This window comes from Meleagris gallopavo, chromosome 1 (assembly GCF_000146605.3).
Source record: "Meleagris gallopavo isolate NT-WF06-2002-E0010 breed Aviagen turkey brand Nicholas breeding stock chromosome 1, Turkey_5.1, whole genome shotgun sequence".
NCBI classification, from domain to species: Eukaryota; Metazoa; Chordata; class Aves; order Galliformes; family Phasianidae; genus Meleagris; species Meleagris gallopavo.
The window spans coordinates 23,851,496-23,866,668 of NC_015011.2; the positions used below are offsets into that span (position 1 = coordinate 23,851,496).

The 15,173-nt window shown below is 41.3% G+C and overlaps 1 protein-coding gene across 2 annotated transcripts in view; it reads right to left on the reverse strand.

Annotated features, from left to right (window-relative positions):
* The window catches only part of CFTR (CF transmembrane conductance regulator), a 70,762-nt gene that overhangs the window by 3,588 nt on the left and 52,001 nt on the right, over positions 1-15,173 (reverse strand). For both annotated transcript variants that reach the window (XM_031553221.1, XM_031553218.1), the window contains 3 exons: positions 10,117-10,359; positions 8,220-8,375; positions 1,234-1,323 (listed from right to left, as the gene is read on the reverse strand). In XM_031553221.1, the coding sequence (XP_031409081.1) occupies positions 1,234-1,323; positions 8,220-8,375; positions 10,117-10,359 (489 nt within the window). The remainder of the gene's footprint in view (positions 1-1,233; positions 1,324-8,219; positions 8,376-10,116; positions 10,360-15,173) is intronic.

Consider the following 15,173-nt stretch of genomic DNA (forward strand, 5'->3'; position numbering starts at 1 on the left):
CGGCAGTCTCAGGGCACCAGGGAAGCACAGCACTGCTTCCCTGTCTCTTGTAGCACCAGCTAAAAAGCTCCTGTCACTCCATTTCATCAAAAGTGCTGTGATGTACATACTTGACAGTAAATTGTGCACTGAAAGTGGCTACTTTCTCCTTTTTCAAACAGGAAAGGAATTATATAAACCTCAGAGAGAGCAGAGACAAAGTCAGCCTCCTGGGTGGGAACAAGGAAGCTTTCAGATTAACTCCCACGTTTGTACACATTTTATGATACTTGAGACTTGCTATGGACAAGGAAGAGGGAAGAAGTTTATTAAGTCATCCGTGCCTTAGAAGGAGACATCTGCTTTCTAGGCTGAAGCATTCCCTCTTCTGTACCTCTTAGCTGCCTTTTCTTGGGGCATTATTTACACCCGTGCAACCTACTAAACACTATCAGCACCAATAGGTGGCATCTTACACCCATAATGCGTGGTGTTTGCTCTCTAGATGGAAACAGAGCTGGAAAAATCTTTCCCCTGATATTGGGGAATTTGAAAACAAAAAATGTTGCTAAAACCTCAGTGTAAAATTAGAAGAAAGAAAACCTTCAGGTTTTCTAATATTCCCTAATATTTGATTTCCACGAAGGAGGCAGCTGGCTGTGACACAAGCTGTACATGAGCCCAAATGCGATGTCAGAGAGCACTGCCTACCAGCCAGCTGCAAGCCAGACCGAGAGCTGCAACAACCGGAAAATCTTTCAATGAAAGATTCTTATAAGCTGAGTCTAAGTATTTCCTATCGCAGTAATACCAGTCTTTTATTTCTAACACTGACATCAGACATTTCTCACTTCTCCCTGGCCTCTTAGATGTTTGCCAGTCATCTTCGCACACTGCAGTTGAAAAATTTCATGTATTTGACAAAGCATTAAAGAGACAAAAGATTACAAGACTTCTGCGTCATCAGCCCACTGCACTTCTTTTCTCTCAGGGTCATGTAGCCAAGCCAAAGAGAGAGCCTCACCTGTGCTCAGTCGTTGCATGAAGAGCTGTACGGAAGTTTATCTTTGTGTTTCCTTATTATCCCATAAAAAATCGCCTTTGTCAAAGTTAGGGAAAAAAAGGTTTATGGCCCTCTGTTATCTTTTCTCAGCACTTTGTTTCAAAGCCTTTATATAAATTTAGCATACGATAACCACTTGTCCTGCACTGCACTCAGCAGAGGGAAACAAGAAACACACTGAGCAGTTTTACCTCCTCTGCGACTTTCCATATTTCCTCATCGTTCCATTGCCCGTAAGGATCCAAATTCTTCCGAAAAGTTCCAGAAAATATGAAGACTTTCTATAAGAAAGAAGATGTACAGGTGGATATATACAGGTGGAACATTATGTGAGACGTCGTAAATTGCAAAGTGTACAGAGACAAAAAATAACCTTCTGTAATTATCAGACAAAGCTTAATGAAGGTTTTATACAATTTTGGAAAAAGTTGTTCAAAAAAAAGAGGAGGGAGTTAACCACAGAAACACAGAATGGCCCGGGTTGAAAGGACCTCAAGGATCATCAATCTCCAACCCCCAAACCACATGCAGGGCCACCAACCTCCACATTTACTACTAGACCAGGCTGCCCAGGGCCCCATCCAACCTGGCCTTGAGCACCTCCAGGGATGGGGCATCCACAACCTCTCTGGGCAGCCTGTTCCAGCACCTCACCACTCTCACAGTAAAGAACTTCCCCCTGACATCCAACCTAAATCTTCCCACCTTCAACTTAAGAGCATTTCCCCTTGTCCTGCCATTATCTACCTTTCAAAGAGTTGACTCCCCTCCTGTTTAGGTACTGGAAGGTTGCAATGAGGTCACCCTGCAGCCTTCTTTTCTTCAGGCTGAACAAGCCCAGCTCTCTCAGCCTGTCTTCATAGGGGAGGTGCTCCAGCCCCCTGATCATCAGAGTTAAGAACTGTATGTTCAGGTTTTGACTGCTGTTTTAATAAAAACTAACGCAAACTTGTCTAAAAAAATGTGAAATATTTCAACAGTTTTCAGAATGGAAGATTTTCTACATTTTAAGTTTGGAAGAAGCCTTTTTATAATCTTGTTTGATTCTTTATTGCCTGTCCCAGTCCCATCTCAGCAGAGCCCTCCTGGCTCTTGGTGCCAGTTCACAGGGACGGACGTGGTGCAGCACAATCCAACCCGGCTGCAGCACCACCACACACTCACACAGGAGGCTGCCCTGAGAGATGCTGCAGCCGTACTCTCTTCCTCCTGTTCTGCACCTTCCCTCTGTTGCAGAAAATGATGAAGACGTGCATTGCTCAGCACCAACACAGCATCCTTCTAAGATTTACTACTGAATTTGGTTTTTCCATCAGTTTAGACAAGCAGCTATAAAAGAAACATACCTTAGATATATGTGTTGTGGCTGGAAAAGCAATGACTCAGACAAAATTAAATATTTGTTTAATCTCTTTTTACACAGGGAGGTGTGGCAGATCGGTGGAAGTGGGGCTCTTCAAGTGACACTGAGGTTGTGCTACAGTTGTTATAAGATAAATGGAAGCTGTTGCTTTCTGTGTTGCTCTACACCTGCTGCTGACAGCAGGGAAACTTGCTCTCAAAGAATGCAAAGCTTGGGAAATATGACCATTTGCATGTTCTTGCCTTGTACATACAGAATGGATATCAAGAGGAAGGATTTCAGCGATTACTTCTTCTTTTGTCTTCCTAAAGAAAATATTTATTTAGAGAAGACATGTTGAAATGCCAGTGATCCGTAGCCAAATAATTTCTTGTTGAAATTAAACCAGAGCTTTGGTTGTCCAAAGCTACTGAAAGCAACGAGGGAATTGCTGGGGTGGCAGAAACTGGCTGAGAGCGTATATGCAGTAAAATGCAGTCCCAGAGCTCAGCCAGTTGGCCACAATTTCCATCTGACCTAACCTGGGAAATTGGCGTTCTTTCATCAGATTTCAGAGTGATTTATACATGCATTTATATTCATCATCTAATTATGATTAATTAGAAGTGTGTGGCAGTTTAAAATAAATTGTTTTAATTCATTTAATTAAGAGGTGAAAGGCATTGCCAGTAATTTCTTTGGTATAAGGGGGAAGGAAGGACCTCACTCAGGAGAGCAGAAGGGAAAACCAACTGCACTCTGCTGCCATGCAGCCACTGGAGGGGCTTCCCTGAGAGCTCCCCACTGCTCTGCGAGCCAGAGTCCAGCAGAGCTGCAGTGCAGGCAGTGGTGTGCACAGCCAGTACTTACAGAACTACATTTGCTGGGTAGCAAGGAAAGAGAAGAGCCTTTCCTTTATAACCATCATTTCTTAAAACTCCAAGTGCTTCAGTGAAGAACAGCCCTGTCCCTTCCCACGGCCCAGTTAGTTTGTGCATGTGAGACTATATATTTGCAGCAGGATTAGATTCCTACAAGCACTGGGTGCGGTGAAAGTCATAGTTCTGTGGAAGCAGGGTCAGACCTGGTTTTGTTCATACTTTGAGCACCACACGTTTAACTAATGGAGTAGATATTTTCAGTTCTCACTGATGAAGAATAGTCAACTGAACAAACCAGTTTTAAAGAAGATTGGGCTGAATAACATTCCTGCTGAAGTGCAGCAGGGAGAGAAATAAAGGAGACCACTTTCTTCAGACTCTGCTGATACTTGTAATAGCTGTGCCTTTAAGAAGTAGGGCACTGAAAGCAAGCTATTCCCTGGAATACATGTTTTTTTTTCCACAAGATAAATATTGCATTGTCCTGAATTCTGGTACTTCTCCATCCTTTTCAACACCTCCTTCCTCTCATTAGAAACCACATAGGCTTCACCTGAGTAAATATCGTGTTAGGTATGTGGGCAGGTACAGTCCACTTAAAAAGAAGGAGAAAAATAAATCTTAAATGCCAGAAATTCAAAAGGAGGGAAAAAAAAAAAAAGTGACTGCCATGGGCTTGCGTGTCATTTATAAATATGGAAGAAGTAGGAATAAGGAGGGTGATGGAAAGAGAACTGGATGGCTGAGGAGACTGGAAGTAAATCTGGAGTCCTTTCCTTCTCTGTCAGTTGTTCACGTTCAGCCTGGAGGATAAAGAGTGTGATCACACAGCAGATAGTTTCTCAGAGCTTACATCCACCCACAAGCAAAATGCTCGGGAACATAAATATGGCCATGTTTGTGTTCTGCCCACCCCACCTACTGTAAATCAACCCCTCTAAAGTGCACTAATCCTCTTCAGTGGCTAGAGCCTCTGCATATTGGTTACAAAGTTGGGTACACCCAGTTTGTGCAGATAAGCCTGCTAAGTGATTTAAGTGTTGTGTGGAGAACCAAGACTCTGACAAACCCAAGGAAATGCATACAGAAGAGTATGGAATCCATTTAGAAGAGGCTGATAAAGATTGAGAATATCCTGGCCGTGAGCAGCTGCTGATGAGATGAAAGACCTGTGCAGGTTCTCAGCCAGACCCATGGGCTGGCACCTCTCACTCTGTTCTTAGAAACCCTTCCTTGTTCCCATCTGCCCAAGGCTGAAACATCTTCAGAAGTACAACACCAGCTGCACATGCAGAGAAGTCCAGTTAACAGCAATATGACCTCCATGTTGCCTCCTCCTACATACATCATGGCAACAATATCAAGATGAAGGAAAATGAATTTGGTATCTGAATGTCTGAGTTCAAAGTTTTGTTGTCATAAGTGTCCTTTAGAAACTGTACTGACATTAAGATATTTACAGTCAACAATAAGAGCACGTGAGTAAGAAAGACCTTTTGCAAATTTTGTTGCAACCGTTTCTGTAAGATTCAAAGTTGTGTTGAAGATGCAAAAACTTCTGCCTCCTGTAAAGCTCACTGAGAAGCACGAGGGCTGTGTTCCTGGCAGCACTGAACGCAGTGAAAACATATCTGAAAACAACAGATATACTGCCCTGAATGAGCATGCAGTGTTTCTATTGACCTCCACCAGTGTCCTGTGCATGGACCTAGGGCAGGAGATGCTCCCAGCTATGATGATATTGACATGTCATTGTGGAGGAATAGCTGAGCTTCTCAGCAGGATGCATTGCAAAGGAACGACCTGGGAGGGTGCAAAACAGCCATCCTGGTGCTACTACAAGGGTGAGCCGTCCTGGAGAGTCTGAGGCAACAGAACAGTGCTGAGATGGACAGACAGACAAGTAGGTGTAATGAACAAAGACAGATAGTTACTGCAAAATGAACTAGGAAGAGAAGTTTCCAAACGTTACTTCTTCAGGGAAATAAAGGAGGCAAAGGGATTTGATAGTTTTCTTTTTGTCAGCTGGCAATCCCACAAACTGTAGTAGTCTTGTTCTCCATACTAAGCTTGATTTTAACTCTACATGGAGTTAAATGCTGTGAGATCTGTCAGAATGATTAAATGTCTAAATATGAGCAGAACAGCACTCAAGGCTCAAGGAAACACTCATTCTGACACCTTATGGATCTCAGGATTCCTCAGATGTTTTTAACGGGAAGCTGGCTCCAGATCTCCCGTTATCCCTTCATAACCAAACTTCTGAAGGCTTCTTTGTCAGTCTTACTCAATTACTTATTTCAGTACATAATCTGCTTGAGGACCTGCATGCAAAAGAGCTTCAATGTGCAGAAATCAGATGCAGTGACCTTTCCTCTCCAAACACCCTTGAAACATGCTAGGGAAAGTCTTGCAGATGAAACCTCAGAAAGAACTGCCCAGAATGAAGAGCTGTTGAGCTGTGATTATGCTTCAAGCAGCCTGTTATCACTGAGTTACCAATTTCCATGAGAATTACAAACATCCTGTAGGAGCACTACTGTGGTCGAGGCTGTGCTTAACCAACGCCAGCCTTTGATGAGGTGCAGGAAGGAACTTCCTTGTGGGCGCTCCAGGAAACTTGCTCAATGTGATTTACCAGCTCATGCACTGACAGTTGCATCTGATACACGGAAAGGAGCAGACAGATCTCCTCCTTTGCTGTGGCTCAGTGAGATTTCTGAGTGCCCCTCGGGCTGTTCCAGTTCCACCCACCTGGAGCACACTGCAGTACGTGCCGTTGGGACGTTGCGGGTGCTACACAGCCACCTATTAATGACACTCCCATTAAAGAATAATTTTATGTCCTTTAAATTGCAAAATTTAGGGATAGGGAAAAGAAGGGCAATGCTGAAAAAATTTTCCCAAGGAAGCATGTCTCAGGTTAAATTAGCTCCGTTCCCTCACTGTTAGTGAAGCCTCTCTCATGTGACTGTGCACATCCACATGTTGTCATAGGCCCACCTCCCAGGAAAGGCAAGGAGACTTTTATTTTACATTCTGAAGCTGCAGGTGAATGGCAGAGAACAAAAGGCTCTCTTTGTTCTGCTGGGAAAGGCTGGGCGGCATGTGTAATTTCTCTTCTCTGAAGGGAATACTGGTGAAAACTTTATTTCATTCTGCATATGGTAAATTCTGAGGCATAAATGTGCAGCTCCTTGGCAAGTGTTTTGGACAGAAGCTGCAAAGTGAAGCAAGCAAACAGATTGTCAACTCTAGTGATTTCCAGAGAATGAGGAGCTGGGGTGTTTTAGTACTCTTCGACAAATTTTATAACATACTACTCCAGACTAAAGCAACACTATACATGCAATCTCTGCCCATCTTGACACAGCTGTATTTGCAATCTCTGACACAGCTACCTTGACCCAAAGGGGTTACTTTTTTCCTTGCTTGCAACTAAAAGTCATGCTGACAGTACTGAACCAGCAGTAATAAACAAATAAAAGTTTACAGGACTAGACATACATGAAAGAATTGCAAAGCTGAGAGAAAGGGTGACAGATCAGCTGTCACAGGGCAGCATGCCAGGCAAGTCCTGGCTGCCAGCAGAGCTCAGCCAGGAGGTGAATCTGAGCAGCAAACTCCCTGCAGCACTCCCGGCTCCCATAGGTTGGGTGTGTAAATTGACAGTGGAAGAAAGGGCTGCTCCAGTAAGGTCAAAGTGCTTAAAATTGCTGTCTTTGAGGGAACTGCTGCGCTCGTAGCAAGTTTGCAGATGACGCTGAGCTGTGTGGTGCAGGTGACATGTTGGAAGTGAAGGGCTGCCACATAGATGGACCTTGACAGGTTTGAAAGTTGGGCCATGCAAGCATGCAGGTCAACCTGGCCAAGTGCAAGATCTTGCACATAGGTCTGGGTAATCCCAAACATCAGTAGAGGCTGAGAGATGAGTGGATTGAGAGCAGCCCTGTGGAGAAAAAGTTGGTGCGCTGGTGACTGAAATGCTCAACATAAGCATTTAAGGTGTGCTTGCAGCCCAGAAAGCCAAAAGCATTAAAAAAGAGTAACCAGCTGCTCAAGGGAGGTGATTGTTCCCCTCTATTATGCTGTCTTGAGGCCCTACCTGGAGCACTGCATTCAGCTCCGGGGTCCCTACCATACGAAGAACACAGATCTATTAGAGCAGATCCAGAGGAGGGCCACAAAGGTGCTCAGAAGTCTGGAGCTCCTCTCCAATAAAGACACGCTGTGGGAGTTGAGATTATTCAGCCTGGAGAATAAAAGTCTCGAGAGAGACCTTATAGTGACCTTTCTGTACCTAAAGGGGGCACACAAGAAAGCTGGAGAGGCTCTCTTTAACACAGAATCACAGAAAGAGGGTAGTAAGGAGTAGGAATAGGTCACTCAGAGATGCTGTTGATGCCCCAACCCCAGTAGTGTTCAAGGGCAGGTTGAGCAACCTGGTCTAGAGGAAGGTGTCCCTGCCCAAGTTGGGGATCAGTTAATGATTGAGTAGTTCTGCTACTAACCTATTAAAGAAAAAAGGCACACTATTGTTTTCACAAACTATCCATAATACATGATGTGAGGTTTTAGAAAACAGGAGGTGAGAACATCACTGACTGTATTTTTTTTCTTTAGATGGCACTATCTTATTTTGAATCAACATGTCATCCATTCCAGAGGCAGAGAGATAAGCCAACTACAAACACTTTTGTTTGAGGGTACTGTACCTTCTCATTTTTATAAGAGCTCTTGTGTGAGTGACATCGAAATACTCAAAATGTAGACTTTACTGCAAATTATCACATTCATCCATCCAACTATCCCCTTCACAAATTCTGTGCATTTTTTCTGTTTCTTAGCATAAAACAATTAATTTTCAGCTTAAATGTAACTATGTGCATATTAGTATGCAATCAAAAAAAAAAAAAATGAAGGCACTTTGCTGCCTCTAAAACATTCTCATTACCTGAGGAATCACTCCGAAGGCCTTTCTCCATTGCTGCAAGCTGACTGTGTTCCAGGAGATGCCGTCAATCCGGATATCCCCTTCTGTATTCAGCAGTCTTAAAAATGCAAAAAGTAAAGTGCTTTTTCCTGAGCCAGTTCTTCCTAAAAGGCCCACCTGCAATGCAAATTAATAAAAGCAAGCACTTAATATCGCTCATATATTAACCACAGACCAAGGCAGCAGCATTTAGAGATCTTAATAGTGGAGAGCAATCCAAACTGATTTCAGTGGGATAGCATAGGTTGTTCATTTGTAAGTGATAAAAGTCTACAGCAAGGGCTGATTGTTAGTGTAAACCTTCAGAATCAACTAAGAAGGTAGATCCATTAGTCTATACTTACCTGAAGAGCAGAAATTTCCTTATATATTATTTCATATTTTGTTACCACCACCCAAAGCTGAGATACTGGCTTTTTCCACAGCTGAATTTAGCACAGCTAATGCTGAACTGTCTGAGCATGGGCTGCATTTGAACAATGACAATATAAATGCGAAGGTGATGAGGTGACATGAGGACCATCCCTGCTGCCTAACATCCTTTCCATTACAGTGCCTAAGGCAAAACAGGACAAGCAAAGGTCTATGATGGGAGTTCTCCCCTTTCCTGCTTGTTTTTCTCTTACTTCACTACAAGGCAAAAACAAATCTCTGGTTTAAGGAACGCACTCCAATTCTGGAAACACTACCTCTGCATACATGGTTCATCACTGGAATTGGATAAAATTTCTAAATCACAGTCATTGTAAAAGGGATCTTTGTTTTAATTGTTTTGCCTCAGAAGTTTACAGTACAAAAGTATCTTTCATTTCCATTACTCCATTGCTTCAAAGAATTATCCAGGAAGTAAATCAAGCAGACTACAGAAGCACCCACACTCACAGTCCAGAAATCACAGATTGCCTCTCCTCAAAAGGCACAGTTTTTTCAAGACGATGCTACAGGAAGTCTGAACCCTATTATCAAAATTGCAGTGCCCTCAAACTTAGAAATGAAATGGGTAAACCAATATAGATCTATCAACTCTGAGAGACAGGTGCTGTTCAAAGTAGGACCTAAGAGCTGCCTCATGGCAAGGCAAGGCATTGTTGCTGAACCTGTTTTCTCATCAAGATGACAGAGTTAAAATTGGCTCTTCATCCATACAGCTTCAGCTCAGGAATCTTTGCATGAACTTCAAGCAAAGTGTTCAACATCTGCCTAAGTGCTGCCCTGAAAATAAAGTTATTTCTTGAATGTAAATCCAAACACGCATGAAGATTAGTTAGAGGTTTGTAAGCCTTTTAAAGAATAGAGCTGCTTATCGTTTGCTCTCTAATAATTTGGCACAGCCCACAGCACCCATGGAACGTCTCTCCGAGCGCCGAGCCGCTGGTGCGTTACCCTTGGCACGCTGGCCAGTATTCTTTCATGGCCCATTCCATCTGGGTCAGTCTGCCCCTAGCATTTGCACACTTCTCTGTCCATAGGAGGAGGAGGCCAACTTCAAGCACAGAAAAAGGACGTGAAGAACTACTGCAGAAATATTTTATCTGTGTGTTATTCTCCTCATGGTCTGGAAAACTCTTCATCGTGCTTCACCAAGGTACAAACAGCTTCAAGATTTCTAGGATAAGTAAGCCAAATTTCCTTACTATTTTTGTTCATAGCTAATAATACTAGATATGAGCTCTTTTTAATAAGAGGCAGAAGACATTTCTGTCATGCAGGTGATTTAGATGATTATTTTGTTCTGCAATAATTTCATGTTTCTATCTACAAAAACTTACTGAGTCAATAAATAGCTTTATAATGACACTTCCACAGTAAAGCATAATAGAAGTCAGACTCTACCAAACACAACAAAACAGTGTCTCACCGTCTGCCCTGAACTGATTGAAAAGGAAATGTTTTCTAAGACAGCAGTTCCTCCTTCAGTGTATCTGGCTGTAAGGTCCGTCACAGTCATTTGTCCCCCAGATGGCCAGTTCTTCTCATCCTTCACGTGCCTGTTTTCAATTACAAGGGCATCTGAAAACTGGTTATTCTTCTGTGGCTTAATGGTTTTCATCTCCTCTGTTGGCATGTCAATAAATTTAAATATTCGGCTGACAGACCGCATCTAGGAATCAAAACAAACATTATTCTAATTGTACTGAGCTACCAAAGCAAACAAAATCAAATTATTCCTAATTTCTATCCAGTGAGTCTCTTTTCTATGTATAGTGCTGTGTAATTTGAAAAGGTAGGGTACTTCTTTTACAGAGCTCTAGATTATTTTTCTCTTCTACGATGCTAACATTGGCCAAACATCTAATTCCCCTTCCTTTATTTTTAAATGAGCACAATAGCTCTCTTCACCTTTATAATGTATAGCAAAAACAGCAGATGAGCTGTACATCTGAAATCACCAGTCATGTAACAAATCGTGGAGTCTTCAGCTCCTTCCTCCCGTTTGGGGTTGCTCTACTTGAAAACTGAATTTCCTTGAATAATGATTAATCTTCAGAGATAAGCAGAGTGCATGGAATTTGAATAGGCCAAAGATCAGATAATAAAAAGTTAATTCATCTCCTTTGCTAGAACTTCACTGGACAGGTGATCATAAAATATATTTTTAAGTCTATAGACAAGTTTGGTTTGGGGCATTCATAAATTTTAAGTTCTGAAGTTTTTTTCCCTAACTGCTTTCCCCTTTAACTTATGGTGGGCCATCTTAGATCCAGTCACCCTTTATTCTCCAAGCCTAAAGAAAATCCAGGTTTAAGCCTCTTTCTAAACATATGTTCTCCTTCCCCAGACATCCCAGTTCAAATTAATCTTTCCTGTCTGATCAGAACTTATACAGCATTTTGTATGACATTTACAGGAACACTTTACAAACGTGCTGATACTTTCCTATCTATTTTAGGAATATCTTGATTAACACATCTTAAGATTATATATATTCTTTTCTTCACACTCACATCTCACAGTTACCCTGTAACCAAGCAGTGGTTGACCAAGCTTTCCTTCAGTTTAGACATTTCTAACTGAAGAGATCCTTACTTACAAGAGAGGTTATTATTAGCAGTTCCTAAGTTTAAGCCTTTGCACTTTGTTGACTGAAATCTGTTTCATATTTGTCATCTGAGGTCACCTAATACCTTTAACTCTTAGTGTTCTTCATGTTGACACTGCTCTTCAGCTCTATGCCTTTGGCAGTTTTCTTCAACACATCTTTTTTCTTTTTGTTGAGAGTATTAGAAAAAGATTAAAACAAGCTCAGTCACAAACCTAATCTTTGATGAGTAGCCTCCCTATAGCTTAATACCTACAGCTTAATGCCATTTCCTTTCTATCCAACTCATTAACTAGTTTTCAGTTCTTGCAATGATCCTGATCTTGTTCATCTACATGCCTTCTGAAACAGAGCCATACCCAGTGTATTCCTGAAGACAGATTATTACTACACTACTTTTGTCCAAAAAATAAATCATCAAACACAATTATCAAGTTATTCTAACACATCCTAATTTCAGCACATCTGAGTTTATTCCCTCTGTAAGCTTTGTATCTTCAGTTACATCTTCAGCATAGTTTCTAAAGACTGCTACCATCAGACTAACAAACTGATGGTGGGATCAGTGACTTCTGATCTCTCCTTCTCAACTGGAAGAAACATTTGTTTCTTGGTCACATGCCACCACTGCCACATTGGTGGATTCATTCACCAATGGCCAAATTTTCAGACAGTTCTTTCTGAACTCTAGAGTGGGATGTCCAGTCCCATCCAGCCTGAGTGTATTGGTATGTGCTATTCCAGCCCAATTTTACAGATTTAACTGAAATGCCAAACTGCAGAACCCAATCATATCACTCTTAAATGATATTAAAGAAACATCTTTGTACATCCTTGACATTATTAAACAGTTTTTGCATTCCTTCAGTAAACTCATGCTACTTCTATTATCATTGCTTCCAGTGCAATTGCTTCAGTGGATTTTCCATGCAGGAGCAAATATATAATGCATGGAAATACTGGGAAAATTGCTTACCTCTCTCAGCATGTTGAAACAAAACTGTGACAGAACTTTTGGAAAGTGTGCTAATATGCCAGCCTATTGATTGCAATTTTCATTTCAACTGCTGTGCAAGATATAAAGGCATAGTCATCATTATGTTCACTTATGAATGTCATCTCATTTTGATCATACAAACAGGAAGACCTTGGATGAGACAGGCCATTTTATTCTTTCTGACTGCATTTAGTAAGCCCCAATAATGAACACCATGCATTCACTTCAACTGGTGTTAGTATCTTCTTTTCATTCCTAGAAATTTTATATTTTTAGAAATACTGCATCTGCAGAAATATCAGAGCTTCTTTCTTGGCTTCTTGGCAATGAAATTTCGTACAAAAAAGGGAATCTCTGTAACTTTCCAAGATATCCTAGCATTACACATCAGCTAAAATCTGCTAGGTAGCCATCTGGCTAAAGAGTCTTGCCTTATAAAATTTAATCTCTATAATTCAGCTCCTCTGACAAATTTATCACTCACTTCACATGCGAAGATATTTTAGACAGCTTAGTACTTTAAATCAATTGAAAAGATGCTTTCCTGGTTCTGTAATTTGCATTACGATTTAGATCTGGGCAGAATACAGCAGAAATGTCAGTAACATTTTACAATGATATCCATTCTTCCTTCCAGAGACTGAAATCTTCTGTCATTCATAATGACAGGCATAGTGTAGGTGACAGAAAGTTTCTTATCTGTTATTCCCATCAGCAATTTAACTGCTATATTCACATTCTCCAACTAATGCTTTAGAACGAAGGAGTATATTTACTATTTTCAGCTAAAAATGTCTAGAGCATAATACACTATTTTTAGCCTTGCCTAATTGTATTTTACTGAGATTTTAATAACATTACAAAATCTTTAATTTACTTTCTCATTAATATCACTTAAACTATTCTTAATGTGGGATGAGAATTCATAACATTATATTAAGTAATATATACTTCCAGAATGTGGAAGAAGTAGTTTTTTGGTTTTTTTTTTCACAAGTAATCTAATACAACTAATTCTATAAGGCTCTGTATTCTTCTGCTAGAAAGAGAGCAGTTACATTCTCCAAAGCAGACACATATAGTTTGCAACAACAGTGTTGTGTGACACCATCTCCTCAAATACATGCTCTCTGGAAACCGCAGCATGCAACTGAGAGATACCACAGTAGGTCAGTTCAGTGGCTCAAGTTGAAGAAAAAAAAACACCTGTGCAGTTTGTCACTGCAAAAACTAGCTTGGTGCAGGCAGGCCATACATTAATTGTGAGGTTTCTTATCTTTTGCTGACACGTTTTGGAGGCACTTATAGGTAATTGGACTCATATGTAGATTTTGGTAAGTTCTGTTTGACAGCAAGTTGAACACAAGTCAGCAGTGTGCCCTGGCAGCCTGAAGGGCCAACTGCAACCCTGTGGTGCACCAGTCCCAGCACGGCCACCGGACAAGGGAAAGGGTTGTCCTCTCTGCTCTATGCTGTGCGGCCTCACCTCCTGCACTGGGAACAGATTTGGGTGCCACAATACGGAATGATATGAAACTATTAAGAGTGTCCAAAGGAGGGCTATGAAGATGAGGAAGGGTCTAGTGGGAAAGACGTGGGGAGCAGCTTAAAAATTTTGTGTTATTGCAAGGAAGGGCCTAGAGGGGCTCAGACCCCTGGGTTTGCTCAGCGCAGAGCAGAGGAGCTGAGGGAAGGCCTGATGGCAGCTGCAGCTCCTCACAGAGAGTGGAGGGCAGCACTGAGCTCTGCTCTGTGTGACAGCGACAGGGCCCGAGGGAACGTCATGGAGCTGTGCCAGGGGAGGTGGGAAACATTCTTCATTGGAGATTGGTGGACACTGGAACAGGCTGCCCAAGGCAGTGGGCACAGCACCGAGCTGCCAGAGTTCAGGAAGTGTTTGGACAGTGTCTCAGACATGGGGTTTAACTTTGGGCAGTGCTGTGTGGACCTCTGGTGCTGAAGCTGATGACCCTTGTGGGTCCCTTCCAGCTGGGGATATTCTATGATTCATATATTCCTATTCCAGATTGCAAATATGAAATACTTAGTTCACACTTGTACTGATTTTTTTTTTTTTTGCTCTGTTTTTTTTTCTAGATTTTGTGAACCTCCGTATGACTGCAGCTCATTTTGAGAACTTCTATTCTGATGCGAATTATACTGTCAAGAAGCTACTAAAGTTTTACCAGACTAAATAACAGTTCTCAGGTTTTCTCAAGACCATACTAATATCATTTTCCAGTTAAAAATTACCAGCTGAACAGGTTAAGAGAGAACTAGCACGGAAAAATGAAAGTATGAAAGCCAGCCATAAAACAACCATTATTTTTAACAATAACAAACAAAACTAATTTTTTCTTTGGTCTTCTTCTTTAGCATGTACTATTTTAATTCCTCAGCACCAGTGATGTACAGGCTGAAGCACAATGTAGTATAGCATGTACATTCTTAATATCATCTTTGGGGAATTCTTTTTGATTTCCTTACATAAATAATCTTGGCAATAATGAAAGCATGACAATTTCTTGCTCCCTGATGAAAGAAATTGTCCTTCCCAGTTTTAGCACTGCTATTGCAGGATACACATCAGTGAAGGAGAAGGTTCATGAACATTAAAACATTCCACTGGGACTAGCCAATGCTTATCTACAAAGGCAACACTTTCTGGAAAACTTATTTTTTTATTTCCTTATGGAGGAAAAAATTAAAAATATTGCAAGGCTGTCTGGAGGGCTAAGAAAAAGACTGAAAACAAACTAAAGGGGTATTAGCAGAAATGATCAAAGTGAGGAGATAAATCTAAATAACACAAGTCTAGCTGTTAACTTTAAATGAAACAATGGGTAGCTGTCAGAGTGACACATATGTTTAAAAAAAA